This window comes from Amphiura filiformis, chromosome 19, assembly GCF_039555335.1.
Source record: "Amphiura filiformis chromosome 19, Afil_fr2py, whole genome shotgun sequence".
Taxonomy (NCBI): Eukaryota; Metazoa; Echinodermata; class Ophiuroidea; order Amphilepidida; family Amphiuridae; genus Amphiura; species Amphiura filiformis.
Genome location: NC_092646.1, coordinates 41,492,534 through 41,508,018, shown reverse-complemented (window position 1 = coordinate 41,508,018; position 15,485 = coordinate 41,492,534). Strand labels below are relative to the sequence as shown.

The 15,485-nt window shown below is 37.5% G+C and overlaps 1 protein-coding gene across 2 annotated transcripts in view; it reads left to right on the top strand.

Moving 5' to 3' along the window:
• Nucleotides 1-15,485, top strand: part of LOC140141318 (uncharacterized) — a 41,476-nt gene that overhangs the window by 11,856 nt on the left and 14,135 nt on the right. The window contains exons 2-3 of one of the 2 annotated variants that reach the window (XM_072163150.1): nucleotides 13,463-13,507; nucleotides 14,901-14,945. In XM_072163150.1, the coding sequence (XP_072019251.1) occupies nucleotides 13,463-13,507; nucleotides 14,901-14,945 (90 nt within the window). The remainder of the gene's footprint in view (nucleotides 1-13,462; nucleotides 13,508-14,900; nucleotides 14,946-15,485) is intronic. The other variant, XM_072163151.1, reaches the window with a different exon arrangement.

Genomic DNA, 15,485 nt, shown 5'->3' with positions numbered 1-15,485 from the left:
GCTCGGCTGGACTAAAAAAAGGAAGTTGAGGAAGTTGAGGAATTAAATAATCCTTATTTCCATGTCTTTTTTTTAAATCCTGTTTTAAATACAATTGTATGACCATGGCCTGTACAGTATGAGTAAGCAAGGCAAAACACAGGTTCTACATGCCTAGATCAGTCAGTTCGCTCTTACATAATTAATATAATTTATAAATTGTAAACATGGTGTATGTAAGTTACTAAATATATCCAATTAAGGCAAGTGGGATGGCTGGAGGCATATTTTCCCCGTAAGCCAAAAACTGGAGCGTACTTCTTTATTTCCCCCTCCCCAAAAAAATCATGCACATGGGGCAGAAATGACACCTCTTTACTCCTTCATAGAACTCACATACCAAATGGTCATGTGTCGGCTTTTATTTACCTCAATATTTGACTGTAAACATTGCTAGGTCATGCTTCCCTCTGACCTGCCTTAATTAAAGTAATAATCATGTGCCAGTTACAAAACCTTGCATGCATTTATTTGTAAATAAGATTGAACTTTGACACAAATATTTGTAAATAAGATTTGAACTTTGAGTTGATTAGGAGTCGAGTGTAAATAGAAATTGAATTGAATTTGCTCGCTGCTGTTTAAAGGAACTCACTATTGGTGATCCCCAAAGGAGTAAAATTTTAACTTGTAAAGTTAACTTGTAATATAATGGGGAGTACAGAAATCATAATAGTATAGAACTGTGTGTTAAATGGCCAAAATAACCAGTGGGTTTTTTTTTCACTTTACCTTGTTATTTCAACCTAAAATGGACAGCAACCCTTCCCGTCAGTTATTACTAATATTATTTCAACATTTTGAATAAAGAATAACAAAATCAATCAAAATTTGACGGAAATCGTACATTAAGGCTTTAATAGCAATTCTAAAAATGTATATATATATGAAAATCATCGAAATTTGTTGCTTGTTGTCTTGAAACTGAGACCGGTGTCACATGATGTTTTTCTCTGTTGACTGTAACCATTTACATTTATACAATGTATTTCAATCTGAGACAAGAATACCAAAAGACTGAGATCGGAAGCATAGTCTGAGCTAGCTGCAGTCTGTGGCCCTCACGGACTTAGCGAGCGCGTAGCGCGAGACGTTCAATCGAGCGCGTCTGACGCAACCGCTCTGGATAGTATACTAAATAGCAACAGAGCCCGAAAGTAGTGCTAAGTTTGAGCCCATTCATCGCTGTGTGCAACGTCTGGTTAGGCATAAAAAAGTGACATTTTTGGTAAAAAAATACAAATTATTGCAAAAACTTAGGTAAATTTAAAGTTGCCCATAACATGGTGTATTATTTCCTTTAAAATGCATTGCAATGGTTAAAAATCATGATGTAGGTCTCAATAATATGTAGTTTGAAGCACAAGTTTGTTACATTTTTTGTCAAATTTCAATATTACAGTCATTTGTCTACATTTTAGCTGCAAATTGTGTATTTATTTTAACATTAAAATAAGAAAATCTTAAGCTTTAATGATATGAAATTATGAATGTGTAGGTAACCATGGTAACACAGATCAAACCTCAAATTTTGTAGTAAATCTTTACATGTACTACAGATATTTTGTCTCCAGCCCATGCTAAACAGACACTAGTTGGCACGGTTCAGTTGATTTCGCCGGTGCTTCCAATCTCTTTTGGTATTCTTGTCTCAGGTTACAATCATATTACATGTATAGCATGTGTCTATCGTGTTGATGTTGCATGTAGGATCATGACAATTGCCAATGTCACAGAGATCAAAGTCTAAATGAGTAATTATAACAAAAATGAGATAACGTAGGAAATAAAGAACAGTTAAGTCCAGTGGCGGTGCCACAGGGGGGGGGCATGGGGAAATGTCCCCCTCAGTCAGAACTCTTGCCTCCCCCTTTTGCCCCCCAGAAAAAACCCAAAATTATGAAAATTTCCACTTTTTTTGTGGTAATTTTGTGCAAAATTTGTTGATTTTGCCCCCCTGAAATTCACTTTTGCCCCCCCCCTAATGCCCCCCTCCCCCCAAAAAAAATTCCTGGTGCCACCACTGGTTAAGTCCACCCCCAAAGTGTTACAATTAAGCAATACAACAAATAAACACAAATCTGACCGGCACACAACCCAACATGAAAAAAATGCAAGGGATGTGCCAGCATAGGATATGAACCCACGACCTTCTGATCACTAGACGGACGCTCTATCCATTAGGCTACCAGCTTCCACTGATAAACGGTGGTTACTGCATACTGATGTAAGCAGTCGAGGTATACAATACACACAACAGATATTAGGGGCTGTGCAATAATTATGAGCCCCCCAAATTGCTCGCCAAAAATTGCTTGCCTCCCCCTCTCGGCCTGCCAAAAATCTCTTGCCCCCACCTCGGCCCGCCAAAAATTCTTTGCCCCCCCCCTTGCACATGCCAAATGTTTGGGATCCCAATTTCCAAATCTTAAATGGACTATATACATGTTGCGAGTGCAGCGAGCAGGAAAATTTGCATATTTAAACGTTTCTGTACCGTTTTCCTAAGCCTTTTTAGCACGTTTTATTTAAAAGGCGCCCCATGAATGTGTGCCAAAATCACTTGCCCCCCCCTCTCGGCTTGCCAAAATTGCTTGCCTCCCCTTTCGGCTCGTAAAAATTTCTTGCCCCCCCCAATTTTATCCTCCCCAGGGCTCATAATTATTGCACAGCCCTTATGCATATGCAGGAGATCATGATGCTTTTAAAATCATTTCCCCAGCATAATACAAGTAAAGTAGGTAATGGGGCCCATTGCCTACTTTATATGTGGATAATGTAGACTATTTCCAAAGTGTGGACCCTCTCCAAAATAAATGTACAATACACACAAACAGATATTATGCATGATATGCACAAGTACAGCCTGAGATCATTACTGTTGCTTAATTGTTTCCCAAGCATAATACAAGTAAAGTGGCCCATTACCTACTTTAAACATATATGGATAATGTAGACTATTTCCAATGGACCCTTTCCAAAATAAATGTACTTACATGCAAACAGTGGACTACCCCCCCAAATGAACCTGTACATAGAGCATGGAAAAGACTGGTCCATTTATAGCTTATTGTTTTTTTCGCCAGCCCATTCGGGCTGGTACCTGTTTCAGGTTTGGGGTCAGTTTACTCAAGAGATTATATTTTAGTGGTATTGGAATGATNTTTTTTTTANTTTTTGTGGTTAAATTTTTTTTAAAATATTTTAATTCGATTTGTTAGGAAAAGTAAGTATGTTTTGCCGTTTCAACGATAGAATACGAGTGATTATTACCAAAGTTATGTTTGAACTAATTAATTATGACTTTAAAAGTTTAAAGGCCTAAATGTAACAATAATAGTTAATATATATAGCATCATATGGTCAGCAGAAGAAAATCTGACATCACCTATGATGTCATATCACTGTCCTTGACCGGGGGTCCTTCCTCCTTGACCACTGAACAGCGTGATATCATGTTGATAACAGATCTATAGAATCAAAATCTTCATCATATCCTCGGATCATATCACAGATTCTCAACAATCTGTGATCATATGGACCATATTGATGTGAAAGTAGTTATCTATCATATCCTGTGTCGCTTTTATGGATAAAAATGACTCAAAATGTTATTGATGAAATGGTTGCTATCATAAACATCAGTTTTGTCTTTTCAACGGGAAAAATCCGATGCAAAATAAAGTTTTTAGGGCCTAGCTATAATATGGGCATAATTTATGATATAGTATTGAACAATGTACCCCATTTGACATGCACTTATAGATAAATAAATTGTCTTACTTTATTAATTTAATAACTTCTTTATTATAAATAAAATGACACATAACTTTTGATTCATAAAATTACATTCAACAAAATGATTGAAGAGAAAACACACAAGGCACTAGGCAGACTGTTATAGAATGGAGTATGTAAGATGCCATGTCCATAGCTTCGCAGGAGTTTCCGACTAGCAATCAACATGATCAGCACATTCAGAAAAACACAGTTTAAGAGTGAAGATTGTAGTGAGTAACCAGTCCTTTATAAATGTGCTGGCCACTATCTATTATAATATAGTAGGCTTAAACTATACATTGCGAATTAATTAAGTTATTTTAAAATAAAATGTACATGTAAGTTAACTCAAACCGGCAGTGTATATATCGAAAGCAGTGAAATCGGACATTCCTAAGCGAAGATATTGAGTTCGTAAGTTCTGGTATTACAAAATTGGAAATTGAGATATCGTGGGTAAAAAGCTGAAAAGACAAAAAAACCAACGACAACAACAACAACAACAACAACAACAAAACAAACAGACCAGAACAATTTGGAGTACATGTAATGAATTAAAAGAGTTGACATGAGATTAGGAATTAATGTTTTCTGCTGTTTCAGTGTGCATGTTCTCATCGTTGATGGTTTGGTGGACTGTCATGTAGATGTAAGCGTGATCCTAAAAATGCCTTTCACATTGACCAAAACTAATTACAAGACCTCTTCTACATTGAGGCTGGCTTTCCCTTTTAAAGGGAATTTTTATTCTAATATGGACCTTCTTTAAAAGAGGAAAGTGATGAATAGGTTGCTATGGTAACAGCATTTAGGTCATGAACAAATTTCTATTTTAAAATGTGATATCAACCAACTATAGATATCAATAAATGCATGTATTGCTGTTGAACAGTTGAAGGCCTATGCTGTAAATAATGTATGGTAACAATATACATTATCACACTAGTTATGAACATATACGAGGGGGTATCAAAAGGTTTTTGAAATCACCCAGAAGTGAAGGAGCTATATCGATGAAATTTTGTGTAATTACTGGTCCTTATGTACATTATGGTACAAAAATGTAAGTGTTAAACCTAAATGTTTGCCGCACGTCCTTGTATGGTCATTTGTACCGCTCTTCCGAGTACCCACCAGGAGTGTAGCCTACAAACTTTGTCAATCAGGTACATATTTAAACAGACCGTGATGGGAATAACCTTTACCTTGCCTATCTTTACCTACAAGCCCACATAGTTGTCTTGATCACAGATAATAGAAAATTATGATAAGAGATTAACATTTTGAAATGTTTTAAAATACATTGTGTACACAATATGTACATACATTTGTACAGCGCCATTAAAAAAAAAAAAAAAAAATACAGCGCCATTTAAAAAAAAAAAAAAAATCTAGTTTTGCCAAATGAAACAGCTATCCTAATCGTTTAGTTAGTTCTAACTGTTCATAAAATTCAACTTTCAATATTTTAGCAATTTGAGGGAAAATGGGCCAAAAAACATGCTTTTTATATTGCATGTTTTCTTACAATTGTGGTCATTAAATTGAAATTTTTGCACAAGTGTAAGCATTCATGAATTTAGCTATGTTTCATGTGGCAAGACTTGATAATACATGAGCTTCCCCGGGGGGTAAAATTTCAAAACGGCTCGCCAAAAATTGTTTGCCCCCTCTTGGCCCTCCAAAAATCACTTACCCGCCCCCTCCCATCGGCCCGCTAAAAATTCTTACCCCCCCCTTGAACATGCCAAATTTTTGCATATTTAAGGGTTTCTGTACTCCCCTCGGCTTGTCCCCCCCCTTCGGCTTGCCAAAATTTCTTCCCCCCAATTTTACCCTCCCCAGGGCATTAGTTAAAAACTGTCATATGAGCATGAAACTTGGTGGGTACAGTCAACATTTATAGCCAAATTTTTGGAAGGTCATTTTGGGGTCACCGGGGTCATCTGAGGTCAAATTAGTAAAAACTGTTGTATGGGCATGAAACTTGGTGGGTACAGTCACCATTTAGAGCTAAATTTTGGGAAGGTCATTTCAGGGTCACCAGGGGTCATCTGAGGTCAAATTAGTAAAAACTGTCGTATGGGCATGAAACTTGGTGGGTACAGTCACCATCAGCCAGGTAATTGCGACAGCCGAGAACCGCCAAATACGGGTGACCACCTAGTAATTAATATTGCTCTAGTCTAATCTACCTATTGCTACTTTTGTATCATACATTGTACATTGAATTTGGCATGTTGGGCAAGGGTTTTTGGTACATCAGGAGGGGGATTGTAGCTATTTTTAGCACATCATTTGGAAATTCACCCTCCTGCACAGGGCACATAATTATTGCACAGCCAGTATAATTTCATAAATTCTCTGGGCTAAATTCCAATACAATATGTACAATCAGAAAATTTGTATAGTAGTCATTACAATGTCATTGACCCGTTATTTACAAAGTACACATCCGCACCTCCCCACACCCACATGTACGTACATGCACATACAACTACCACACTATAAATATAGTTTAAACAGATATGAATAATTATGATAGACATATAGTCACATGTTTGTATTAATTTATTGATTTGACCAGTTTTTGTTCCGGAAAGTGAGATAAGTTGTTGGCATATATTTGTTCCATGCCAGCTGTTACACGGCAGTGACCTTTGAACCTTAGCTAACATTATTACTATTAATTAGAACTATTTTAATTGACTATTTAAACTGAAATTTTCATTATTACATGATGAAGAAAAAAAACCTATATGGGCTGACAGACTTTCAAAATAGGGTCGGTGAGGCAGGGTTTTTATTTTTATTTTTTTTGTGTTTGAAAGAGGCTAATCACAGAAATCGTGAAAAAAAAACCCCACATTTTTGCATAAAAAATAATATTTTGAAAAATGTTGAATTTGTTATTCACCCCCAAAACACAATCTGGGTACCAGTAGTAGAACATGTTTCTTTTGCCTTGCAGGTAATCAAGTCAAAGAACGAGCACATGATGTACATTGTAACTATACATAGCCATCCCTTTTAATTAGTGGTTTCCTAATTACCGTACAGCAATTACCAGCATATGCCAGCTTTCATGGCAAATGAAATAATATTTGATCCAGTGAAGCGAGTCAAAAACAATGTTGCAAATGTTGTAGTTTAAAAGTAATTGCAAATTCTCATGTCTTTTTTTCGTAGTCTTTATTGCCATCATACAATGTATAATACATATTAAACAGGCCACATTTTGAATCTAGAGCAATACTGTAAAAACTGGATGTTAGCATATGTGCTTTAAAGGTCCGTAACCCGATCGACAACATCATCCCCCCGATTTTTGTCATTGTTAATGAGTTTTTGGTATCACAAAATAGATCGTATTATTCTTATTCCTATTCTGAAATTTGACGGTCCAAGTCGATGTATTTCCGGAGAAATTGGAGAATTCATGCCAATATACCTCCCTTGGTGGCTACCAATTTCTCGAATTCTGGACAGGCTTATCGTAGATAATTATAATCTCCTCAACAGCTAGTTTGGTTTCGCATCATTCACATTGTATGAAAAGAGCGAACCGCAATAACTGCTGAAGAGACTTCAGATCGACAATGTTACTATAAAGCTTTAAAAATATCTTCCAAAATTAGAAGCTGCCCGTGTGGCACAGTTGGTTAGAGCGTTGTATTTTTGTACCAGAGGTCCCCGGTTCAAATCCCGGTAGTTAAAGGTTTTTTTCTGCTCCATTTTTTAAACCCAAAATTATTTACATTCATTTGAAATGTACATATTGCAAAGGGAAATATATTTGGTTTCTTTTTTTTTCTGAATCGGTACGAAAAAGAGTTTTTAAAAATCTAAATTTTCCGTTCAATACGGGCATTTCCAGCATTGTCGTCGGGGCATTTCTTCTTTGCTTTGTTATTGAGCTCTATTGCCATAATTTATATACAAAAATCATCATGAATTTGATATACAGATGAACAGGAAAAGACTGGTTGTGGGGAAATGTCACCGTAGTATTGTAATGTGTACCTAGTACAGTGGAGCTGTAAAATGTCAGTGCAACCACGCACGCATGGCACATGACGAACGGGAATTACGGCACATGTTATTGCTTGCCTTCCCAGAATGCAATTCACGCATACCAAGTATTGGGTTGCAAATTTTGCTATTTATTCACATTTACGCAGAAAATGCTCTCGTTTTTTTCACAAAGCTGCATAAAGGGGACAATATTTGATATTATATGTAATTTTAAAGACAATCCATATCCAAAACCAATAGGATTACCCCCCTTTAATACTATTGAGTGCTTTTGAAAACATGAAGTTGTACCAAAATCTGGTGCTTTATCAACTGAGCTAAACACCCATTTAGTGATCCCTGTAGTGATCCCAGCGCAAGTGTAAAACAATTAAATTGTTTATAAATTGCTTAAAAGTGAAGGATAAGTCATTCAAATTGTCATTTGGTATTTTTGAAATGACAAATTTGGCAAAAAAATGAAGAAAACAGCAGTACTGACGAAGTTGAAGCCCCATTCAAATACATAGCTAATTTAGATAAGTGAAATAATATTTGATCCAATGAAGCGAGTCAAAAACAATGTAACAAATGTTGTAGTTGAAAAGTAATTGCAAATTCTCATGTCTTTTTTTTTCGTAGTCTTTATTGCCATCATACAATGTATAATACATACGAGGGGTATCCAAAAGTTTTTGACATCACACAGAAGTGAAAGTGCTATACCGATGAAATTTTGTCAGTGTAATCACTGGTCCTTATGTACATTATGGTCCAAAAATGGTCTCATAAGTATGTTTACTTTCTTCACAGGTGGCGCTAGATGGGAAGTAGGCGATAACCTTTTCGTGATAAGATCCTCCACTTTCTTGAGTTTTTTCACTGTGGCGCATCATCCGTAAGTGATGGACGCCCACTTCTTGGCTCATCTGTGAGGGACATGTGGCCAGTTTGGAAATTCCTTTTTCAAAAAGCAATAGTGCCATATGATGGGCAATCATCACCATAGATTGCTTTAATTTCATCATAGATTTTCTGAGCATTGTAGGCCTAACCCTTCAAATGCAGGAACTTAATCATGATGCGTGCCTCAATGTTCACCATATTGCAGGTTATGCGCCTACTGCCCATCTACAATGTAGTGCCCCATGTACAGAAAGTAAACATACTTATGAGACCATTTTTGGACCATAATGTACATAAGGACCAGTGATTACACTGACATAATTTCATCAATATAGCTCTTTTCCTTCTGGGTGATGTCAAAAACTTTTGGATACCCCCTCGTATTAAACATGTAGGCCACATTTTGAATCTAGAGCAATATACCGTAAAAACTGGATGTTAGCATATGTGCTTTAATACTACTATTGAGTTCTTTTGAAAACATGAAGTTGTACCAAAATCTGGTGCTTTACCAACTGAGCTAAACACCCATTTTATAGTGATCCCTGTAGTGATCCCAGCACAAGTGTAAAAAAAATAAATTGTTTATAAATTGCTTAAAAGTGAAGGATAAGTCATTCAAATTGTCATTTGGTAAAAATGACAAATTTGGCAAAAAAAACAAAGAAAACAGCAGTACTGACGAAGTTGAAGCCCCATTCAAATACATTTGTACATGTAGCTAATTTAGATACTGTCAGTATCTAAATTACAGATTCGTGTAAAATGTCTTATTTTGTCTTTTAAATACACGGCTTTCGGCTGAACCACTCGCATGCTATGTTACATGTAGCACATCTACATGTATGATAATGACAAAGGTACCAAAATCTGAATTTTGATGATTTTTACGATCATCCGGATGAGCAAATCACTGAATGGGCCTCAATGGGGTTGAGACATGCATTTGCAGGTTTACTTGTTCGTATAATAACTATATGTGTATCAATGATTTGCTCAAAACCCTTTACACTTTTGTGGATATGGGGCTCTTCATCATGTTTGCATGTTTTAAAATCACTCGATAGTAAGCACATATATATATATGCTATACTATACAGCAAATTACTTCAGCGGTGTCTGTATGTTCCGTCTGATTATCGCGTAAAAAGAACGAGGTCATGCGATGCTACGCAGTTTCCGAAATACCCCGAACCAATTCGGACCAAAAGCAAATCGGATTGAAAATTGTTTGAAATTAACGAATCGGGGCATATATATCATCAGGTTAGGCCGGATCGGGGTGATATGAGTTCTCGCCGAGTTCAAACGGACCGGGTCATTTCTTTCGGTTCGAGTCAGGATCAGAACAAAAATAAGCGGCGTTGTGTTCACAAATTTCTTTATTCACAGTAAAGTTTCACTTCAGGTGATTATAAATCATAATTATTATGAATATGGGTGATTGCATACATCAGGCATTTGAATTTTCCTGCTTTTGCAGGATTTCCTGCTTTTTTATGGTCCAAATTTCCTCACTTTCTTTTAATTTCAACCCGATTTTGGCCTTTTTAGCCTCATTTCACACGCTTTTTCAGGCTTTTTCAAACTTTTCAGGGTTTTTTCATGGATGATCATTCTCATGCCTGATACATGTGCATAGGTCATTCTTAGGGGTGGTGCAATAATTGTGTGTACCCCGGGGTGGTGAATAATGGGGGGCGAAAGATTTTGGGGCAGGCCAAAAGGGAGGGGCAAGCATTGTTTTGCAGGTCGAAAGGGGGGTCAAGCGATTTAGGTCGAAAAAGGGGGGCAAGCAATTTTTGGCACAGATATTTTGGGCACCGTTTCTATATTATGCTCTAAAAAGGTGTAGGAAAACATCAGAAACACGTTCAAATATGCAAAATTTAATGCTCACTACGCTTGCATTGTATGATAAGACAATTTAAGGTTTTAAATTCAGGTTCCCCAAAATCTTAGTTTGTAAAGGGGGGTGGTGGCAAAGATTTTTTGGCACATCAAAAGGGGGCAAAGATTTTTTGGCACCGCCAAAGGGGGGGTAAAGCGATTTTTGGCAGACCACTTTGAGAATTCACCACCCTGGGGGTACACATAATTATTCCACAGCCCCTTAGTTTTCTTTTAACATTTATCGGATCTGATTTGAAACTTTGTATTGGATTTTGAAAAGCCAGAATGAGGTTAACAGAAGCTCGGATCTGTCCGAATCGGGTGAGTTTCAAAATTTTTTGGGATGGGTTGGATCGGGTTGGTATTATTCGGGTAATGCTCGGATCGGGGTGGAAAAAATCTTGCCCCTCAGGGCAACATCACATACATGTACATACCATGAGCTTTTATGATTATTAGCCTCCAATCCCTGAAGCTCCTTGAAATACCCCCCCCCGTGGCGTAGCTGGGATTTTTTTTCCAGGAGGGGCAAGCCCAGGGCGGGGCCCAAATCCACCAAATTTCCCTGCACTGGGGGGGGGCAGGGGCCCAAATAGACTATTTTTGCCAGGCTGCCCCTACTCTCCTCTCTCTCTCTCTTTTTCCTCTTTCTCCTCCTTTTTCCTCTTTCTCCTCCTTTTTCCTTGCCCTTGGGGGGGGGGCCCAAATAGACATTTTTTGCCAGGGAGGGCAATTGCCCCCTGCCCCCCATCAGCCACGCCACTGCCCCCCAAATACAAGGAAATTTGGCTAATTTGTATAAAATTTATTTGTTTTCAAATTTTGAACCCCCCTCCAAATTCATGAAAAAATTCAAAGTAAAGATATTATGATTTTGCAACTATTTGCGACATTTTTCACAAGCATGTATATATGCAATGAGATGGGACACAGTGTGGAATCAGATGTGATCTACCTCAAATAACCAGCACTAGCTTTGAAGTTCAGAGTGTGCTGCGTTGGCTTAGCATAGTTTCTTACGTGTACATGTATATGCAGCACGTTGGACGCACACATAAAAGTCCGGGGGGGGGCACTCCAACTTTGGAGGTGACGCGTATGTAGGGCTGTTAAGACCCCCTTTTTCAGCATCGCTGTCACCCAAAGACCCCATATTTTTTTACGATCCCATGCTCCCACCGCGCTCTGTCACCCGGAGACCCCCTATTTTCCCATTTGATCTTTCACCCAAAGACCCTTATAAGTTCAATTTGAACAGCAACTTTCATTTATCACTGATTTTGTTACTTATTTTGAAAAAATAAAGAAATTTGAAGCCATTAGAACTAGAAATTCGATTTTCGAGGTTTTTGGCGCTGCTTCGGCAATCACCCAAAGATTCCATTTAAAAAAAGGTCATGTTCTCACCCAATGACCCCATATTTTTTACATGTTGCTCTCACCGAATGCCCCTTAGTGCAAAAGCGCCAGCCCTACACCTATATCCATTTCAAATTGAAGTGCCCCCCCCCAGGATAAAAGTATGTACAAGCACAAGTAATGCTAAGCTAACGTAGAACACACGGAACTTCAAAGCTAGTGCCGGTGACTTGAGGTAGATATAGCTGATATACATGCAGACTATACATATATATATAAATAATTGTCAGAAAAAATAAAAATCAAATTTATTATTGAAGGCAATACTTTGCATGTACGATTATTACAGTACATGTGTTGCACATGATCTTAATGTTATTGTTAATAGCATTCACATGGCTTTATGCCAAATTCAACACATTAATTAAATGATATGACGTGCCACTGAATCGGGATCAATGTTTGCATTTAATATATGCCAGAAGGTCTTTATGTTTTGTACAGAAAAGCAGACAATTAGACATGTGTATATGTTATTGTTAATTAAAACCTTGTTCCAATGTTTTTAAAAAAAGCGGAACTTATTTTACAAAATCATTTTTTCAAGGACAACAGAATTTTGAAATGGAATATAATATTATACAAGATCTTACTGTTTATTTTATATACAAAAATGATGAAATCTCACAAAATTCATATAATATGGAATGACATTTTCAGCATTTTAGCAATATTGCATTTAATTTGAGGAGATCGAATAATATAAACAATACAATAGTAAAAATCTTAAATTCTGACTAGAAATTGAAACTGAATTTTATCTCACTAGTTCTACATGTATTTCCAGGGTGTACAGTGGTGGCACCAGGAATTATTTTTGTTTGGGGGGCGGGGGCAAATTGAATTTAACCGGGCAAAATCAACAAAATTGCAGCAAAATTTTTTCGTAATTTTGGGTTTTTACTGGGGGGGCAACAGAGCAAGAGCTCTGATGGGGTGGGGGCATTTGTCCCCATGCCCCCCCTGTGGTGCTGCCACTGAGGGTGTAGTGAAAGAAAGCCATATCGGCAAAAGCTGCCATGCGTCATATGTATATAAGGCAGCTATTGTAGACAGGGTTGTCACCAGGACCAAAAAAGTACTGGTTAAAATATTGAAGGCGAAACATAGTGAGCGAAGCTCTCGCGCCTCGCACTATCCTTTTAGGGAACGCTAGGATCGGGAATAGGCTTTAGGGTACCACCCCTAAAAAAAATTTCAGGCTCTTTTTATGATGAAATATCATCATCCATTTTCGAAATGTAAAAAAAATTTTAAAATTGTGAGTGCCGGACGACCCCGTCCAGCGCCGTCCGGCATAGTGACAACCCTGATTGTAGATATTCTTGCCCCAAATCTTGATTTGTTCTTAAGTATTTATGTCAAATTTTAATCTTTACCCCCTTCTCTGCTGTTTAAATTTCATTTCCAGATACTACATATGGGGCACCCGCAACAACAGATCCTCCTACAGAAGGTGAGTCATAGTTTTTTAATGGTTATTTTTTGTTTTTCGATCATCATGGTTTTCTTTGAACAAGGATATATATCACAAATTGTCATTAAAACTGTAGATATCTTTTTTTGGTGACATACCTTGTTACAGTTTCATGCTGCTATGCAGCACTTCATCAGACTGGCAACCCAGCTTCTTCTTCTTTTCTGAAGTTGCTGCCGGTGGCGGCGCTAGAAGCTGGTCGAAAATATTCGGTAAGAAATAATTCCCCTCGTCTCTGTTCATGGTGTATCGCCCTCGTTTTTTGTTCCTGTTGGCCTCCCTTGATATAATATTAGCATCCTCCCAACCTATGACGTGGTTGTTTTCTTACTGAATATTTTCGACCAGCTTCTAGCGCCGCCACCGGCAACAACTTCAGGAAAGAAGAAGAAGCTGGGTTGCCAGTCTGATGAAGTGCTGCATAGCAGCATGAAACTGTAACAAGGTATGTCACCAAAAATTGGATTTGATAGTATGAATTCCCATCAAACAGTTATAATTGACAATCCAGATAAACCTAATACAACATGTAGATAGCTTTGTTTTGAACAATTAAATATGTGGATATATTATTACTCACATTTTTCAACAATTGATCTGCACTCCACTATATAATAAAATTGAGACCCGGCAAAAATGCGAAATATTCAAATTTCCATGTTAATCCACTATATTTTATAGCGCGAGTCATCATATTGAGGGGGTCTGGACCAGGCTCAAATTGGGGGCCAGCCGCCACCTGGCTATCAGAATTCACATGCTTTACCCCACCTCGTCCCTGTCCAAACTTGTGCTTTACGCATGGCTTCACATATTTTTCCCACTTTCCTTTCTCTTTTTTGCTTCTCTTTTGTTAAGTCATTTTTCAGCAATTTTCCTATGGGATCTTCTCAATTTTTTCAACTCGCTTGGTGGGGGGGGGGGGCACATGCCCTGTGCCCCTATGATGCCACATATCACTGTAAACTCCCAATATAGACGAATCCAATTTCACGCATTCCTACACCTCAATGGCAGCTATAGCTGGGTCCCCGTCGGCTCAATCTCACCTAAAATGTGACATGATGCGGCCTTGGAGGGTATTTTAAACTGCATTATATCACCCGTGTTACACGTAGACAAAAGAATGATGACAGTTTACAACACAAAAGAATCTAACATCAATTTTTAAGCGGCTTTAATCCACCCAATTGGGCAGTTATAACACCAGTTTGGTGTTGCGGGGACCCAATAATGGCCGACCAAATCCTGACCATGACTTGGCTCGTTGGATTCGTCTATAAGTGAATAACCTAGCTATCTAAAAATTCTGCATGTTCCTTGTTTATAACTTACTGTTGATTTTTCTTCTTCCTGATTTCTACACATATAGTTGTGACTACTCTCATCACAGATGCTACTACAGCTATCCCTGATGGTAGGTTTCTTAACCCCATGAGAGCTACCTGCCGATTGGCCAAAAAGAAGTTTTCATTATTACCGTATTCGTTCGAGTGTAGTCCCACGTTCGAGTATAGTCCCACCCCCTTTTTTGAAAAATTCCAGAAATTGTAAAAAAAAAAAAAAAAAAAAATCGGTTTTGGAGTGTCCCTGGACCCTAGATGCTAGGATCATTCATGGTTGACCTAAAAAAAAAAAAGTTCAAGATGTTTTGTATTTTTAATATGAAAATTGATAATTTGTATTCATGTCATAGTCTATTAATGATTTCAAAATGCATTCAAATTCAATGCATTTTGAAATCATTAATAGAGTATGACATGAATACAAATTATCAATTTTCATATTAAAAATACAAAACATCTTGAAATTTTTTGTTGTTGAAATTCAAGTATAATCCCACCCATCAATTGTGAAAAATTTTCACCTAAAAAACGGGTGGGACTATACTCGGACCAATACGGTAATTGGACCAATCAGCAATATTGTTAGAACAATTTCACCAAGCAAAATAATT